At 41.8% G+C, this 19694-nt stretch overlaps 1 protein-coding gene across 5 annotated transcripts in view; it reads left to right on the top strand.

Moving 5' to 3' along the window:
• The window catches only part of MTUS1 (microtubule associated scaffold protein 1), a 157491-nt gene that overhangs the window by 35285 nt on the left and 102512 nt on the right, over positions 1-19694 (top strand). For all 5 annotated transcript variants that reach the window (XM_033400645.2, XM_049704140.1, XM_049704139.1 and 2 more), the window contains exon 2: positions 15459-17707. In XM_033400645.2, the coding sequence (XP_033256536.1) occupies positions 15614-17707 (2094 nt within the window). In that variant the 5' untranslated portion in view covers positions 15459-15613. The remainder of the gene's footprint in view (positions 1-15458; positions 17708-19694) is intronic.

Raw genomic sequence — 19694 nt, 5'->3', positions numbered from 1 at the left:
ACTCGTGTTTGATTCATGGTTTGGCAGGATTGGAATTCCAGTTTGAAAATTTCTCTCAGAAGTTTGAAGATATCGCTTCACTTGTCTTCTGGCTCTCAGTATTAATATAATAAAGTCTGTCATTCTGATACTTGATCTTTTGTAAGTCCTTTTTTTAGTGTAGGAGTGAAAAGGTGGGCACGACACCAGACTGCTTAGCGCTGCTACCTTCTAACTACATGACCACAGCAAGTTTTTTAACTCTCTGTGCCTCAGTTTCTTCGTGTGTGAAATGAGGATAATAGTACTTTATGCCTCTGAATGTTCGTTTGGTGGATTGTACGAGAAGTCATGTAAATCGAGACCTCTAGTGTCAGTTTCTGTAGGTCTTGTCTCTGGACTTTGTTTCTGCAAAGAAAGATCCTTTCATCGTTTGCACGGGGCCTCTAAGCCTGGTGATTATAAGCTTCTGTGGAGCTGAGCACAGGAAGTGGGCTGGTAGTCCCACCACTCAACTGGAAGAATTTCACTGTTTGCACCCGCATGCCTCACCCGCAGCCGATTCTGGGTCTGCTAGCTCTAGATTTGGAGTGTGTCACCAGTTTCTTCTAAGATTATATGGCTGTTTCCAGAGTCGGGATAGTTGTCTGAATGGATAGGGTACAGGTAGGTACCTGGGGGAAGGAGGTGTTTAGTGGATCCTTATAGAGAATTACGAGCCCCCCCCTTTCTGTTGTTTGTCTAATACCTGGGTCACTCTGGGCTTCTGCAGCCTGTCCTGCACCCTGCGGTATGTTCTCTGAAACCTTGTTTGACCTCTCGGTGCTCTAGTAAGTCATTTCTGCCTTCAGATATTGAGGTTTGTGATTAAAGTGTCACATAATAGTGAATTTTTGTTGTTGTTCTCATTTTCTTCTATGACTATGTTAGTTCCTGTTACACAGCATAGTGATTCAGTTTTCCTGTACATTTCAAAATGATCACCACTGTAAGTCTAGTTACCGTGCAAACACAATAAATCCTAAGGACCCAGGTCACCTATTGATGTTCTTAGATTCCGTGGAAAATCAGGGCCTCTATGACTGCCTTAATTAAACCTGTCAGAATTTGCCCCTGAGCTGGGATGGCATCTTTTCCTAAGTTATATGGGACAAGGTGAACATCAGTACAAACTGAGGGTTCTGCTGGCAGGGAAGAAGGGCAGGATGAATAGTGGGTAAGCCCCTACTATAACTAGTAGTTACAGACACAGGAGCCCAGGAAAGGCTGGAGCAGCAGGGAGAGACCCAGTGAAGGGATGCGACTAATATGTGGCCTTTGGGATGGGTGGGATTGATACATTTTCCCATTTCTTCAGAGTCTAATCAAGGATGGTGGTGGTACTCTGTGGACATTTAATTACCAGATTTCTGATCTTGTCCTGAAACTTGCCTTGATACTGATAGGATTCGTTTTGGCCAATAGAATGTGCTTTCAGATTTATTGTCTTTGACAGCTATGTCAAACTTGAACTTGTGGACAGAAATTCACTACATGGGCACCCAGTGTCAACTAGTCTTAAAATGTCCCTCAAGTCACAATTAATTCGATTTTTAATTTTTTTCACAAAGGTAAACTAATGCTAGCATGACGATCTCTTAATTTATGCTATAGGATAACTTTATCATGATAATTTATGTGAAAATTGATAAGATTTGTGAAAACCAGGAGGCACTTTTTGGTGATATTTTCTTACGTCTGTCATTAGGTAATTTAGGAACCCTGTGGTGCCTGCTTTTGTGAATGTTTTTATCAAGATAAATATTAACTGGTTGTACCCAGAGAGTTAAGACTATACTGTCCTTGTGATCGGTAACCTTGCTGAGTCAAGAAATAAAAATGAAATCAAAAGCAATAGATTTTTAAGTGACGTTATATGGCAAATGACAGCTAGTGCCGAGTATTTGAGAATGGACTAGTTCAGGGTCAGCACAGTGCAGCCTGAAGGCCAAATCTGACCTCTCCCTGTTTCTGTGAGTTTTTTTATTGGGATGTGGCCACACTTATTCACTTATATAATGTTCTACAGCAACTGAGTTGAATAAATGCACCAGAGAGTGTATGGACTGTAATGCCCAACACACTGTTTGGCCCTTGACAAAAGTAGTTTGCCAACCCTTGTACTAGATTAACGTCTGAAGACTTCTTGGAAGAAGCAAACGCAGTAGGATTTAAGGAAGAAAACAGAACAGGGACGTGCATTATTGTAAACTATTTTTTGATGGGTATAATTTTCTTCCATCAAATGCAAGTACACAGAAATTACCTTTTTTCCTGGCCATCATTAGATGCTATTAGCTTGGATGTCTGAATATTATCAGTGGGTGAGAAGACAGGGCAAATGGAATCAGCTACCCTATTTGTGTCCCCAAAAATTTGTAGATCATATGGTTTTTTCATATTCGGCAAGTGCTGATTATAATATTTTTTTGTTTTGACAAAAGATGACTAAAATGATACAGTTCTTCATGATTACTCCCTTCTTTCCAAGTAGTTACAGTATTATTTAAGAATGTAATTTGCTGCCCACACCCCCCCCCCAAATAAAACCTGAAAAACAGTCAGGTTCAAATATAATTCTAATTTAATTCTTGCTGTCTTGAAGTCCAGAATGGGTATTTGACTGGGTGGGCAGTAATCCTCCCAGCCATGATTTAGGGGTGCAGGCTTCTTCCATCCTGTGGTCCCACCATCTTTAACACATTTCAGCATGTGGCTTCCTTTGTTCATCTGCACAAGCCATGTATGGAAGAGAGCATGAAGGATCACACAGGAGTTTTACAGTCCAGGCTTAGAAGTGGTCCATATAGTGTCTGCTCACATTCTGTTGACAAGAATACATGGCATTTCCCTGCAAGAGCGGTAGGGAAATACTGTCTGACTGTGTGCCAGAAAGAAAAAGGAAATGGGTTTCATGACCAGCCCATCTCTGCCAGTTGCTGGTTATTAAAACCACTTTATGTGTTTTGTTTTGTTTTTGTTTTTGTTTTGCGGTACGCGGGCATCTCACTGTTGTGGCCTCTCCCACTGCGGAGCACAGGCTCCGGACGCGCAGGCTCAGCGGCCATGGCTCACGGGCCCAGCCGCTCCGCGGCATGTGGGATCTTCCCGGACCGGGGCACGAACCCGCGTCCCCTGCATCGGCAGGCGGACTCTCAACCACTGCACCACCCTGGTGCACCACCAGGGTGCACCACCACCACTTTATGTTTTGAGAACCATCAGATGTTGGTGACAGACAGAGGCCCTCACTTCTCATCTTTTCTTCCTTTGTCTTCCCTGAGAGCTGTGAATCACTCATCTTGGCTGAAAGGGAATAATTTGGGTAGAGGCGCTCATGGCTGATTTTAATGAAGGTCCTACCTTAATGCTTTGCGCAAGTGTTTCCATTTCTCCCACTCCTGGGCAAATGGTAAGGTGGTAGTTCCCAGCTGTCCTGAGGTTGAGGGTTGTCCTGTGGTCTGCTTTGGCGAAATGTGAGCGGGAGGGAAGGCAGGAGCTTTAAGAGTGAGTGGCCGCTTTGCGGTGGTTCTTTCCCAGTGTCTGGTGGTTGTGGAAGTTTTTCCTGAGATGAAGCCTCAGTCAGCCTGGATCCCTGGCTGACGGTGGATATGAGCAGAGCTCCCTTCCAACACCCTGGACACTTGTGTTAAACGACTGACTGACATTCTGGGTTGTTATTTTTGTAGCAAAACTGACCCCGTCAGTTTTGGGGTATAGAGCAGGTCTTTATGCTCCATGGTCTTTACCCCTGTAGTGTTGAAGTTTTCAAGCTACCATCATATTTATAATAAAAAGGTAAATCTCTTTCCACTTTTTTTTTTTTTTTTTTGGCCATCCTACGCTGCTTATGGGATCTTAGTCCCCGACCAGGGATTGAACCCATGCCCCCTGCAGTGGAAGCACAGAGTCCTAACCACTGGACCGCCAGGGAATTTCCTCTTTCCATTGTTTCTAATAGTGCTAAGCACTTGAACTGTTAGCTGCTACCTGGGTAGGCTTCACCTCAAGGTAAAGATACTTTTGGATTAAAACCAAGATCTTTACCTCAAATAATTTTTTTTTTCTTCACTGCTACTCATCCTTGAAATGAAGGACTGTTTAAACTTTTGCTGCCTTTACAAGTAGGGAGAGAAACCTCTGGAGGGAATCTAATCTTTCTTGTCACTGCCTGTGCGCCTGGGGTACAGGCATGGGGGAGGACAGCAAGGACAGAGACCCTGACACCATCTGGGCAACAGAGAGCACGAAATCACTCTCTTTGGATGGGTGAAGAGTCCTTAGCGTCTCCGCTGCCCGTTAAAGAGAAGAGAGAAGGTATAGTTCTTCTCTATACCCATATCCTGTGGCTATGGCAAAGGGTATGTGTTGCTCATATTCAGGGCCCCATGTGCAATGCTGGCTGCATTTCCCATAATTCTGGGGGGAAACAGAACTATTGGGCAATACTCACGCTCCATTACGGGTTACAATGTCATCGATAGGCTGCCTGGGAACCTAATCATTGTTTATGTGTGTGTGTTTTTCTTAATAACGGCAACTGTGTTCTGAATTCCAAACAACCAATCTGTAAAAGGACTTGAGCGATGCACTGATTTTCTAGAAGGGAGTTGTACTAGTCTGTAACAAAGCGACACAAACTGGTTGGCTTAAAACAACAGACATTTATTCTCATGGTTCTGAATGCTAGAAATCCGAATTCAGGGTGTCAGCAGGGCCGTGCTTGCTCTGAAGCTTTTGCGGGAGGATGCTTCCTTGCCTCTTCCTAGCTCTGGGTAGCCCTGCTTGTTCATTCAGCATGACTGCAGTCTCTGCCTCTATTTTCACATGGCCACTCACTATGGCTGTCTTCTCCCTGGGTCTCCCTGTGTCTCCCTGTGTCTTTACATGGCGTTTCTCTTTCTCTGCGTGTTCCTTCTCTTATAAGGACACTAGTCATGTTGAATTAAGGCCCACCCTAATGACTTTAACCTTAACTTGATTACATTTGTGAAGACCCTATTTCCGAATAAAGCCCACTCATAAGTACTGGGTGTGAGGACTTCAGCATATCTTTTTGAGACACACGGTTCATCCTGTAACAGGAGTTTAAAATATATACCCGCTGCAGCATACTAAGTCAGTCATGCTTCCCAGAGAAGTAGAAAATACTCTCCTAAATCATATGATTTTAAAAAGTGGACTAACTCAACAACAGCAATATCAAAAATACCAATTAAAAAATGAACAAAGGACTTGAATAGACATTTCTCTAAAGAAGGTATACAAATGACCAATATGCGTGTGAAAAGGTGCTCAAAATTACGAGTCGTTAGGCAAATGCAGTGCAATTCAAAGCCACTATATCACTTCACACCCAACAGGATGGCTATTACATATTTTTAAAAAATGAATACAAGTAACAAGCATTGAAGATGTAAATTGGAAGTCTGTGCATTGCTGATAATGTGAAATGGTACAGATGTTGTGGAAAACGATTTTATAATTCCTCAAAAAAATGAACCATAGGGTTACCGTAGGATGCAGCAATTCCACTTCGTATATACCCAATAGAATTGCAAGCAGGGTCTCAGAGAAGAGATATCTGTACACCATGTTCATAGCAACATTGTCCACAGTAGCCAAAGGGTGGAAGCTACCCAAGTGTCCATCAGTGGATGCCTGGATAAATAAAATGTGGCCTATAAGTACAATGGAATATTATTCAGCCTTAAAAAGGAAGGGAATTCTGACACATGCTGTAACAGGGATGAATCCTGAAGACATTGTGCTAAGTGAAATAAGCCAGACACAGACAAATACCGTGTGATTCCTCTTATATGAGGTCCCCAGAGTAGCCAAATTCACAGAGACAGAGAGGAGAACCGTGGTTGCCAGGGGCGGGAGAGGAGAATGGGGAGTTAGCGTTTAATGGATACAGAGTTTCGGTTGGGAAAGATGAAAAAATTCTGCAGAGGGGTGGTGGTGATGTTTGCACAGTCCTGTGAGTCTACCTTAATGCCGTATAACTGTACAATTAAGAATGATAAATCTTACACATATTTTACCACAGTTCTAAAAAGTGGACTTCTAGAAGTCAGATTTAAGCTAGGAATTAAAGAAAAATGAAACTATGTAATATTCACTGAAGTGTCCAATAAGTAACACCCCTGTTCTTGATCTGGGTTTTGGACCAATGGAGAAGTATGACAGAGTAAGATAACTGGCCTTTGAGCGATCAAAACATCCCTGTTAAAGGCTCCTGGGAGGCTGCTTTCCAGGGTGACAGACAAAGAGCTCCTAACAGCCCACCCCAGAATTCGGTTCTCCTAGTCATGGCCAGGCTGCTCCTGAAGTGTGGGGTCCTGTGCTCCCCGCAGGCCGACGCACTCTCAGAAGACAGTGGGCAGACGTCAGCCAAGCCTGCCCTGTCTGCTCTTCCCCATTTCCCTAGGCGGATATGGTCCTGTACTTCCTCGGGGCAGGATGAGAGTAAAGGGTCAGATTGAAGCCAAGAAGCATAGACTAATGGGGCTCCCACATGAAAGGAGCCATGAGGGACGGCAAGCAGCTTCACCCCTGGCATCCCTGCTTCTGGTCTTGAACTTAGAAGTTAGCCCATGGTTAACCAGTGCCTCGCTCATACCTTCAGGGGGCTGCTCCCCAGTGAAAGCACTGTCCCTTTGGGTACTTTCCTAGCACGTCTGGGCAGGTGACAGTTTGAAGGCTCTGACGGGTGTGTTAATTATATCAACTCTGGCCACTCTGTGCCCAGGGCTTAATTTTACTTTCCTCGTTGTGATCTCAGATGATATACAGCCGTGTTGTCCCACAAAGTACAATGAGATCCAATGACAAAGTTAAGTTGCCAATAACATAGTGATGCCTAAATATAAACATAAACCTCTACCACTGTCATGTTCCCAGGGGAAAATTATAGGACTGCCTAACCTTGCAAGTGAAAATCCAGATATGTTAAAGTCCAAGATCAAATTCTCTTGGCCCTTTCATACATTCACTAATTCAACAACTGTTTATTAAAAAACCACTCTGTGTACTCTTCCAAGTGTTGGCGATATTTTGGAAAATAAACCAGACCGGGGCGGGGGGAAAAATCCTGCCCTTCTGGAGCTGACTTTCTGCAGACTTCGAGTGAAAAGGCCAGGATTAAGTTTCAGTAGGCATCCTTACTGGTGTCTTAGTCTGGTCCTGTCAGGCTAGAGTGATCTTGAAACCTAGGCGGAGTTCATGTTCTCTCGGCGGCCACAGTCTGGGCCGCTTCACGGGAAGAGGTGTCATTACTGCAAAATTGTGCTGATTCAGCAGCCAGTGTGTGACGAGCACACCGGCGGGCACAGAACTATCTTGTTTCCTATTTTCCTCGCTCTTCCCAAACTACCCGCATTTTGAAAACAGCCCAATCCCCTAACCCTGAAATAGTAATGCAGGGAATGTTATATCTGAACAGTAGTTTCTAAAACAGTTTTCCGTGTTTCCAAAGGTCATCGTGCTGCACCCGGAGGCCCGGTCTAGGACACACCTTTCCCTCTCTTACAAGCAGTCATTTTCACGTTTGTGCCATAGAGCTATTTCTACTGTCTCTTTCTCTGGATTTACTTAAATCTAAGAAGCCTGAGTCTTAGGGAAGACTTACCCCTAGTATTTAATTATCCAATCAAGTGCTAATTGGAAACACTTTGTTTTGGGGGGTGTGACTTGAGACTGTGGAAAAGCCACGTGGATTCCAGCTCACCGCATCCACTTTCCGCCCCCCCCCCCCCCGTCTTTGAATACAGAGTGGAATTCGGGATAATTTGTATCACCTACCAGATCTGTTGTTAACAGTTGAAAGCTGGAAACATTCTAGGAACACAGGAACACACAGGAACCTCATGCTTTGCCATTCTAAAGCCGTGAATGTACTCCGTGGACCACCAGTGTCTGAAAGGGCCTGTCGCGACTCTCTTCCCTACGGTTGTAGTTGAGCCTCACCCGAGCTGCTGGTCGGCCCGCTGCTGCCTTGCTGTGCCCTCCGAAGCCTCTGCTTTCTGCACACGCCTGCCAGGGGTGGTTCAAGCTGCAGCTGTGCGCCTTGCACAGGAAGGCGGCCTGCTAAGAGCCTGCCCTGGTGCCGAGACTCAAGTGGCTTTGCTGCAGATGTGCGTCCCAGGCCTCGTTTTCCTCAGGCTGCAGACCTGGGCAGACCCCTTCCATGGAGACAGCCACTCACCCAAGGACAGTGCTGCTGTGAGCTGGAGTTTCTCACTCAGCTCAAAAGAATGTATGGTCTTAGGCTTAACGCCTCTCCCCCAGTCTGTGTTATTTTAAAACCAACATCCCAGCTGAAAAAGTGAGCTGGATTACGGGATACAGGCTGCGAGCCACCAGTGCGAACCTCTGGCCGATGCCTTGAACCTAAGCACGTCCACCTTGGCCACGGTAGAAGCCCCAGTTACCCCACGTGTGTTTTGTTCCTGCACACTTTACCCCTTGTTTGTTTGTCATCGTCTGTTGCCTAGTGTAACATATTTACAGCTTTGAGGGGGCCCAGTAAATACTACCTTGTTCCGGCGACTGCTCTTCACAGTGGCAGAGCTGGCGGTTACAGTGTGCACGTCCTCCTGCAGTGGTGGGTGCAGAGCCGCAGCCCAAAGCCCCACGAGCTTCCTTGGGTTGCCGCAGCAATGGTAGCTCTTCCTGGGGAATTCTGTGCCCCCCCCCCCGATTCAGCAACTGAAGGTAAATGTCTGGCTCTCAGGGGCCTGGCCTCCTGGACTTTGTTCCAGAGTGTGGCCAACACGTGGTCAGGATGGGCTGTTGATTCTTGGGTATTATTCTTGCCTTCTTCCCCTCTCTGGTTATGAATCATTTGAGAAATAAGAAACAGAGTAAGGTGGATAGATGATTATAGATGAATTATAATTACAGACTATAATTATAGAATTTCATCTGTAATTATAGATCAGTTACAGATGAAAGTGAGTTTGAGGAACAGAACTGCGTTTGAGAGACACTTCCCCACGAGTCACTATGGTGCAGATAACAGGGCAGGCCTCTCCCACCCTCCCTGTCCCCTTTCCACTGTAGGGACAGGGCCTGTTCCTGGTAGGGGTGGGGAACAGAAGAGAGCTTGTGTTCTCTGTGGGCAGCGGGGCTGGGACTAGGGTGAAGAGAGTGAGGCCAGCAAAACCTTAGTGCTTTAAATGTTGTTTACCTCGATCACTGTTTTTTTTTTTTTTTTTTTGCGGTACGTGGGCCTCTCACTGCTGTGGCCTCTCCCGTAGCGGAGCACAGGCTCCGGATGTGCAGGCTCAGCGGCCATGGCTCACGGGCCCAGCCGCTCTGCGGCAAGTGGGATCCTCCCGGACCAGGGCACGAACCCGTGTCCCCTGCATCGGCAGGCGGACTCTCAACCACTGCGCCACCAGGGAAGCCCCGATCACTATTTTTAAAAATCAGAATTCATGTAAAAAAAATCCACGATGAATAAAATCTCAAAAATTTAAAGGAGAGACAGGGTCAGTATTACTGACTTTTCCCTTGCCTCAGGCTCCGGGGGGACTGTTACTGAGACTGTCTTATATTTAGTGCCCAAGGCAAATGGTACCCTCACCTTATCCTAGTCCTTGCCCAGCTAGTTCTTCCTGAATTTACAGAATCCATTTAAGTCACTTTCTTGCTTCTGGATGGAGTGAGTAAAAGGACAGAAAAAAGGCAGGAATGTTACACTCACTGAACTCCTTCCACATGGAAGGAATAAACTCAAGTAGGATTTAGAAGCAACATCTTCCATGACTATAAAAATTTTCAGTTATTTTCCATAGAGGGAGTATTAGCTATCTGAGAGGAAAGTGCAAAAGCATAAATTAAGGGTTCAAAAGTAAGGGACGTCTGTTTCCAGTTAGAGAACATATTATAAAGTTGGATGTGAGGGTAACTAGCTCTGACAGTACAGTTACTGTGTTGATCTAGTTGGCTAGGTGGGCAATCTTTTCTGAGTTCTCTGCTACATCCTTGCTACTCCAGGGATGGTCCATGGACCAAAAGCTTCAGCATCACCAGGGAGCTGGATAGAAATGCAGAACCTCAGGCCCCACCCATGACCTACTGACTCAATCTGCATTTTTTCAGAAGCAGCCAGTTGATTTGTACTTGTTTTGTAAATGATTTAAAGTTCAACTTTGTTGTGGAACGTCCATAGCCTTCATTTATAAATTCATTAAACCAACTCTAGATTTCCCCCTACTTAAATGGCTTCACTGGAAATCATTATGCTCTTAGGAAACCAGTGACTAGGTATGCTTGTACCAGTACTTTGTTCCTAGGTGTAAGATGTACTTTACTAAGCTCAGTGCTTGAGGAAGTTGAGTTTGTCAAAAGGTAGGTTGCAGGAGCTAATTTAGGACTTTAACCCTGAATTGTGAAAAAAGTAATATGATGAGGCTTAAGGGGTAAAATTATTAGCCACCTTGGATGGTTTTAACAGGAGGTAGAACTTTATGAATATACTAGTAACACATGCCGGTGACTTTTTGTTCAACTGCTTTGTTTTTGACTTTAGAATAAAATTTGTAGTTTAGGTATTGTGCATGTGTCTTTTTGTTTTACAGTACATTGAAGATTAGGTAATATTTTGGGTTTTAAAGCCTCGAGAGCTGAACTACGGTTGTGATTAGTGAGTTCTTAAAAACTTAAGACGACTGGCATGATTCTGTGATTTAAAGCTGTAAGTTATAATTGTATTATACAACTGGTATGCCATATATTGACACAAATAAGGAGTAAAATTAAAGTTGTTTATGGCTTCAGAGAAATGTGACTTGAAACAAATTCTTTTATTTCATAATTAGCATATGGGATAGCAAGTTTAGCTGTGTTAAGTTCAAATTACTGTGTTAGACATTGCGTGTAATAGGAAGATGTAGAAAATACCTACTGATGGTGTAAGCCTCTACTGGGTTTATAGTTCAGTTGACAAATAAGGCACATAACTATTGTATAATCTAACAGTAAGCTGCCATTAGCAACTAATTTGGTCCAGCCGTGGAGTTTATTTCTTAGAAGTGGTTTCCTCATTTGTAAAATGAGGAAATTTGAATTGGATCTCTAAAATGTCTTTCAGTATTAATGACAATGTATTCAATTATATGATAATGGATTTTTATCTGTGGGGAACAATCATTCTTCTTAAGCTAAGATTTAGAACCTAACCTTATTTTTTCCCAAAGGTGTTGAAATTGCTCAAATCTTGCACTAGTAGTGCTTTTCATTGACCGTTTCTTTTAGTACGTATCTATCAGTTTTTAACCTTACACATCATTATAGAAATACATATTCTGCTAATCTTTTTATTCAAGAGGAGCTACCCTCTCATATTCCCACATCTTAATAAGTAGGGAAATTGTTCTCTCTCGTACAAATTGTTCTCTGAAAAAGATCTCTTTATTTTCCCAAATGGCTCTCTTAAAAAGGAAATTTAATCATTCTACTTTGTTCTGATAGATAATGCTACTGAACGACAACTTGAGAAATTAACCCTTTAGGTGAGAATGATTTAGTCCAACCTTTTCTCTTTTTCTCTTTTTAAAACATCTTTGATTTTGCTTTAGTAAAAAACGTTCCCAAGATAGTAACTTTGAAGGCTTTACAAATTACATTGTAATCATAGAAATATAAAGACATTGCATCATGGGTCAGGTGAGATTAAGTCAAAGAATATGAGTCCAGCAAGTGGTAGAAATTTAGGTACTATTCTTATATCAGGAAAGGAGTGAGATTGGCCATAAGACAACAAGGCTAACTTTTAATTTGTCTGACAAAATTCCTGAGGGAAGCCTGGTCATCCCTTTCCTGCCCATGGCTTTTTCTGTAGTCATGAGATGGAGACTTGAAGCTATTTTTTTTTCCTTAGTGAATGTTGAGGTTGATCTTCCAACTAATCCTGGAACTGATAAGCTTAACTTCAGAATTCGTTTGGTATCCAAATCTCTGTACCTCTAATTCTTTACTCTTATCTACAAAAGTAGAAAAGACTTCAGTAAATTTATTTCATACCAAAATTCTCCTTAAGTATTTCTTCAGAATACATTTTGTTTTTGTGGGTTTTTGTTGTTGTTAGCTTTGCTCACCGAGTTTGGGATTTTTTTTTTTCTTGGATGTGTGAATTTAAAAAAATTATAAACACAAGGGTGCTAAGCAGTTGTATGAAGGCTGATGGCTTCTTTACTTTCCTATTACTCTTTGTAATCTACTGAATTATTTAAAAAATTTTTTTAAATATTTATTTGGCTGCATCGGGTCTTAGTTGTGGCACATGGGCTCTTTAGTTGTGGTGCGCGGGCTTAGTTTGCCCCGTGGCACGTGGGATCTTAGTTCCCGGACCAGGGGTCGAACCTGCATCCCCTGCATTGGAAGGCGGATTCTTAACTGGACCACCGGGGAAGTCCCAATCTACTGACTTATAAATCTAAAACATTTAACCTTAACTTTAGTGGAATTTCACAGTTGTTAGAAATGTTTTTGTATTACAGTAGCTTGGGAAAGTTCTTGGGAGACAACGCCTAACAAAATGCACAAGCTTTAAAAGAAAACTCAGGTTATATACGTTTATTAATACATACATTGTTAATAATCCTGCCTTTTTATTCTATTAATGATTTGACAAACTATTTTAAGAGCCTTCAAAAATCATCATTTGACTCAGTAATGCTTTTATTTCCAGGAAGTTTTTCCAAAGGCAACAATCAGAGGTAGTCAAAGATTGCAAAGATATTTAGTGCAGTGCTGTTTATAAATAAATAATATTTAATAATAAATAAATCTAGAAACAACCTAAACATAGAAGGACATGGAACTGGTGGTGTAAATTATCCTATTATACATTTATTTAAAAAATAACTTGAGGTGCTTTGACATACGAACCATTTTCTTTACTTTTTTCAGTTTTCTTAAAATCATATTTTGTACACTTTGAAAGAGGGAGCTCAGGAAGTAAAGCTCCATCAGTTGAATTTAATGACTCTCTTTATCCAGGCAGATAACATCTGTGATTTCTGTTAAATGCTTCTGTTTGCAGTGCTCCTATCTGTTTATACCAGGATCTCGTAAATGAGTATTGGCCTTATGGAAACATAAAGGTGTAGCATATTTCATGCTTTGTGAAATTATACGCCCCCCACGTAACTCTAAAAAATGAATAAATGGACTTCCTGATTTAAACATTTAGCTCTAACCTGTTTTATACCCGAGGATTAAAAATATAATTTGTGTTTCATGAAAACTTTTATTAAGGTGCTAGCCAAAATCTGTTATTTCAGTGATTTCTTTATTACCTAAAGAGCTATGGTGGGGAAAAAGAGACTACTTTAAATTTTCTACCAGCATACAAATCCTATAGCACTTATTTTGGGATCAGAATCTCTTGTATGCATGTGCCTGTGTGCTGCTGACATAAACATTGCATCCTTTCTTCTTGCCCCTGGTAAAAGCTGGTTTCAGGATGCATGGCTGGAAATCAGGAGCACTGTTAGCAAAGATACTGATCCTTTCAGTTCTTCTATCGTTCCTATTCTCCTCATTGTATTTAGGTCACTGAAGTATGTTTGAATACAGAGAAAAGATTGCAAAATAGAAAAATGAGATCTACTCTTAATTTACAAATTTCTAGGTTACAGAATGTCATTTTTTTCCTCATGGATATTTTATTTCTTCAGAACAGAACCATGATACCTGGTTGACATTAAATACCAAGATTAGAAAGTCAATTCAAGCGAATGTATGTCTATGTGAGGTATTTGCAGTCCTAGCTTGAATATGTGGGCCTTTCTTAAGCACTTCAGTATAATCAAAAGCGTAATAAAATTTTAGATTTTTGCAAAAATCCTTGGATTTGAAAGCTTTTGTGGGTTTTTTTTTTAATATTGACATATGTCGTGAATTTTTAAATTTATTTATTTTTGCTCTGTTGGGTCTTCGTTTCTGTGTGAGGGCTTTCTCCAGTTGCGGCAAGCAGGGGCCACTCTTCATAGCGGTGCACGGGTCTTTCACTATCGCGGCCTCTCTTGTTGCGGAGCACAGGCTCCATACGCGCAGGCTCAGTAGTTGTGGCTCACGGGCCCAGTTGCTCCGCGGCATGTGGGATCCTCCCAGACCAGGGCTCGAACCCGTGTCCCCTGCATTGGCAGGCAGATTCTCAACCACTGTGCCACCAGGGAAGCCCCTCATGGGTTGTTTTTAATGATTTTTTAAAAGTGTACAATTCAATAGTTTTAGTATATTTACAGCTCTGTGCAACCATCACCATAATCATAACCCTTAGAGCATTTTTATTACCCTCAAAATAAACACATTCCAATCAGCAGTCACTCCTCATTCCCTTCCCTCGCGCCCCTTCTCAGCCCTAGAGAACCACCCATCTGCTTTCTATAGATTTGCCTATTCTGGACATTTCATGTAAATAGTATCCCATAAAATGTAGTCTTTTGTGACTGGCTTCTTTTACTTATATATTCTTTTACTTTTGCTTATCATATTCTTTTATTTATATTTTAAGTCATAACAGTGTATCCACGTTGTAGCATGCATCAATACTCCATTCGTTTCTCTTGCTGAAAAATATATTCCGTTGTATGGGTACACAACATTTTGTTATCTGTTTACCAGTTAATGGACATTTGGGTTGTTTCCACTTTGCGGCTGTTATGAATAATGCTTCTATTACAAATCATGTACATTTTTTTTCTTGGTAGCCCGTAGGGCGGACCGAACTATGTACATTGGTGTACAAATTTTTGGATGTATTCCTTTCATTTTAGTAGATACCTAAGTGGAGAATTGCTGTGTCGTACAGGAACTCTGTTCAACATTTTTAGGTACTTTCAATAGAATACCACTTTAACTCTGAAGAATCAACAGCTTTTCTTTTTTTCAACTTTGAAATGGAGTGTGTTTGAGAAGGGCAGTGAAAATGGGGAAGAGAAACGCTAGGGCCCTAAATCTTCATTGATCTTTAGCTTATGTGCTGTGCCTGCTTAATCTGTCTGGAAATCATTCTTCATGGAAACAATAGGGGACTTTTCTGAAAATGAAAAGGGCATTATTTCTAATAATGTTGGGACAACAGGCATAAATTGGGACCGTCCTAGGTAAATTAGGACCAGTAGTCACTCTGTCAACCAAAAAGAAGGAAAGGCTATTGTCAGATTTAGCCTCCTTCTCTATTATGGTGAGTGAGGGCAGAGGCATCTCAGATGGGAGGGGGCAGTTTTAGCAGCCCATTCTGCCCATTTCCTCAAATGAAAAAGAATGTTTGAAAAGAGGGTGATTCTTTAGCTAATATCTTAATAACCCCTGTCCATAGTTGTAGGTTCTTTAAATGTAAAAAGAAAGCAATTGAAATTAATCAAGTGATGACTTGTTAATTTTCTAATATTTACTTGAGTGAAACATTTTATTTCTTCCAGGGAACAACAAATCATTTCAAGTTCAAGACAGCTTAGACTAAGAAACTTTCAACTGTGCTGAAAAACTTAGGAGATGGACACATTTTCCTTCCCTCTCATTTCAACGGTTTTAAAGAAGAAATAAAATGGCAGAGGTTTAAAGTTAATATTTCAGGATGAATGATGATAATTCAGATGACAAGACAGAAGATGAACTGCAGTCCTTATTTATCAGTGATAAAAATGGAAACACATATGCATACAACCAAAAATCACCATGTACCCAAAACTCTTCAACCAATAATGTGAGTTGGAATTCTGCCAACCCAGATGACATGGTGGTTGATTATGAAACCAACTCTGCTGTGGCCTTTGGTGAAAATATTTCTTTAAACCCTCAGTGTGTTGAAGTACTTGAACACCAAAAGTCTTCAAGTGATTTTGTTAGTAAGGAGATGTTAGATATGCACAAGGATTCCACATGTCTGTCTTTTGCACATGTTGTAAATACAGAGGAACCCAAAGATTTGCGTAACAGTTGTCATTCCCTAGAATCATTTCAGGACCAGAGTGTTGAGACATCTCTGCCTTTTGTGTGGAATCCTAACGATGATGATTTGAACTGTACAGGAAACCCTACTGCCTTGGCGTTAAACCAGACATTTGACATGAAAGTGGATAATGTTAACTGTACCTTCATAACACATGACACCACTGGAAAGAGTCAGTCTTTGCCTACCACTGCAAGCCTACAGCCAACCAGCATGAGAAGTAGAAATACATCTTCATCCTGTTGCGTTCCTCCATCTTCCCATTCTGATAAGATATATGTGAGAGAAATGAGTTATGATAGAGACAGCTTCGAAAACCCTCAAGCTACAGCATCACAGGCCCAAGACACAACTTACACAGCATTTTCTGACATGGTGATGCAAACTGATGTGGTTCTTCCAGATACTGAAAATCACTGTCACTGTTCTTCGGGAAAGGTCACCAGTGAGTACCCAGATGGGGCACAGCAAAGACTAGGCGGAGAAAAGGAGATACAAGCTCTAACACCAGTTTCTGATGGCATGGATGTTCCCAGTGGGTCTGTATTACAAGAGTTCTTTTGTTCATCTAAAGATGAACCAAATAGTGAGAGACATTCACAGAGCTCATATGGGCAAAAGGAAATGGGCCAAAATGTAAGAGAAACAGTGTCCAATTGTCTTATAGATGATGAATGCCCTTTACTAGTGCCAGCTTTTGATACAAGCAAAACCCAAGTGCTGGACCCAGAACATCAAGTCACTGTGGCTAAAGACACACCAGTTGCCTCTAATGAAAAGGATTTGGGAACCCGAAATCATACCATAGAATTGATACCGAATAGCCCGCCGGGACAGAAGGTGGCTTCATCATTTGAACTGACTTGGGATGCAGATGATATGGTCATTAGTACAAATAACATAGTTTGCATGTCCACGCCAGTCCTAGAACCCGCAAACGCAACCTTTTCTCTCTCACCTATTGAAGCGACGGAGAAATGGAGTAAAGTGCAGAAGAGTAATCGAGAGCTTAGACGTTTACCAAACTTGAAGGGGGCACCGATGAACATGTCTAAACCTAATCTAGGAAAATCAACCACCAAAACGAATAGCCCCCTAGGCAGCAAAGTTAGAAAAACTGAAATTATAAGTTACCCAAGACCAAACTTCAAGAATGTCAAAGCAAAAGTTGTATCCAGACCAGTGCTACCGTCCAAGGACCCTGCTCTATCAAAGGCTGCACCCCGACCTCAGTTAACTGGGGCCTCATCACCCTCATCAGTGTCTTCCTCAAGACCGTCGACAGCTTTGAGAAAAACACCAACGTCTGACTTGAATGCGGACACAAAAGCAGAAATCCTAAATAACAAGACACATAAGCAGCAATTTAATAAACTCATTACGAGCCAGGCTGTGCATGTTACAACTCATTCTAAAAATGCTTCACACAAAGTTGTAAGAACATCTGCCGTGAAATCGAATCAGGAAGATGTGGACAAAGCAAGTTCTTCCAATTCAGCATGTGAGACTGGGTCCGTGGCTGCCGTTTTTCAGAAGATCAAAGGTGAACTCCCTATTAAAATGGAAAGCACAGAATGTTTGCAAATGTCCTATACTTCCAACATCGATAGGATTAGCCCTGAAAACAAGGGTGAAAAAGAAAATGGGACACCGATGGCAAAACAAGAGCTAAAAAAGGAAATTATGAATGAGACCTTTGACTATGGTTCTCTGTTTTTGGTAAGTGAAATTTTTGCCCGCTTCAGGAAATGGTGGTGGAAACGGAGAGATGTATTAGCAATTGCTTATCCACTAATAGTCAATAATATTGCTGAACTAGGTGTGCAGATTTGCTTTCAGGTATTGCTATGTTATTCAGTAATTCTGTGTCTTGTCAGTACATTTTAGAATGTTAATTGGTTACCTGCCTATTGAAAAAAAAACCCAAAAAACCTCAAGTCCAGTATTTTGTATTGAGTATCAACATCCCTTTTAATAGTCAACTGAAAGAACAGGTTACTTTAATATTTTAGTGTAATTAGTTATTTGAAGTTAAATATCTGATTATATTTTATATTTATGAAAAAATAAACGTTTTGTTTATGAACTTACAAATGTATTGGGCCACATTTGAGAAATGGCTAGGCAGTGCTGGTAAACAGTATCAACGTAAAAATAATTCCTGGTCTCCTGTTGAGGAAGCTGCCCCAGGTAGTGGAGCCCTGTCCTGTGAACAGGAGGATTCTGGATTCTGCCTCTGATTAGCTAAGGTGACTCTGGGCAAGCAACCTTTTGAGATGCAGTGGTGAAAGGATTGGCTAGTAGATGTCTGAGGTCTCTTGCAGTCCTAATGTATTGATTCCCGGTACTAAAATAAAACCTATTTTATTCATGTATAGTGAAAAGGTAGTATGTTTTATACAGTACCTGGCAGATGTTTGGGGGTTCCATTTAAACAAGAATTCACATGCAGTTCAAAGATTTTTTTTTTTTCCAGCATGGATATAGTTTTGACTCTAGCATGAAGAAACTAGCTTTCTGAGTGTTGGAAGCATTTGGGAGGCCTCTCTGGGCTTTGTGTGTTCATCCTCAGTGCTGTTTCGGCAGTGGGGACTTGCATGCATCTCCAGCCCCACATAGGCTTTTCCTGGGCGTCTGTCCTCTGGGCCAGGAGTGGAGGTCGGTGCCAGGGTAGGAAGGCACATGGGAGTCATCTGTGTGGAGGGCTCATGTCTGAGAGGAACGACACGTGTAGTTTGGTGAAGTGTTAAAGGGCTGTTTTAAGTGTCTTGAGGGTGCATAGGGAATTGTTAGGTCCTTTTAGGAAGATATTCTTGAGCTAGTTCAGTTTAGAGATGCTTTGGCATTTATAGTAAATCTTCCTTTTAGGAAGAATGGCCCACCGCGGTGATGTCTAAGCTACTGAGACTGTCCATTATTTCAAAACTCAGATTTTTTTTCTTTTTTTTTAAATTGAGTATATAAATGGTCTTTCACTGTAACTTTTATTCTGCTCCCTGCTTTTCTTCTCTTTATGCTATACCACTGAGAGCTCTTTAATTAATTAATTTATTTTTGCTGTGTTGGGTCTTCGTTTCTGTGTGAGGGCTTTCTCTAGTTGCGGCAAGTGGGGGCCACTCTTCATCGCGGTACGCGGGCCTCTCACTATCGCGGCCTCTCTTGTTGCGGAGCACAGGCTCCAGACGCGCAGGCTCAGTAGTTGTGGCTCATGGGCCTAGTCGCTCCGCGGCATGTGGGATCCTCCCAGACCAGGGTCCGAACCCGCGTCCTCTGCATTGGCAGGCAGACTCCCAACCACTGCGCCACCAGGGAAGCCCCAAAACTCAGATTTTTATTTTTAAGTCCTTTTGAAATCAGACTTAGGAAACTCATTTTATACAATTTTTCATTAGATACTTTGTTAAATTAAATGACAACCTCTGGTAATTCTAAGCAACATTCTTAGTTTGGTGTTTATAGATACATATACATGAAAACCATTATTCCTCCTTGATTTATGGGAGACTTTTATTGTGCAGTGATCTCCAACTCCCAGAAAACCTAGCATAAAGTTTCTTTAAATAACATTTGCCTTGCATATCAATTGGTTGTGTAATTTTGAAATTAAAACTTTTTCTGATATGTGCATTGAGAGTACGTCTTAGCTTTCTATTTCCCATGTGCGGAATGAAAGCCTGTCTTTCAGGCTTATGGTGTGATGCTGAAG

The sequence above is a fragment of the Orcinus orca genome, chromosome 21 (genome assembly GCF_937001465.1).
Source record: "Orcinus orca chromosome 21, mOrcOrc1.1, whole genome shotgun sequence".
In the NCBI taxonomy this organism is placed as follows: domain Eukaryota; kingdom Metazoa; phylum Chordata; class Mammalia; order Artiodactyla; family Delphinidae; genus Orcinus; species Orcinus orca.
The sequence above is the reverse complement of the archived record's forward strand: the minus strand, read 5'-3'. Positions and strand labels throughout refer to the sequence as shown.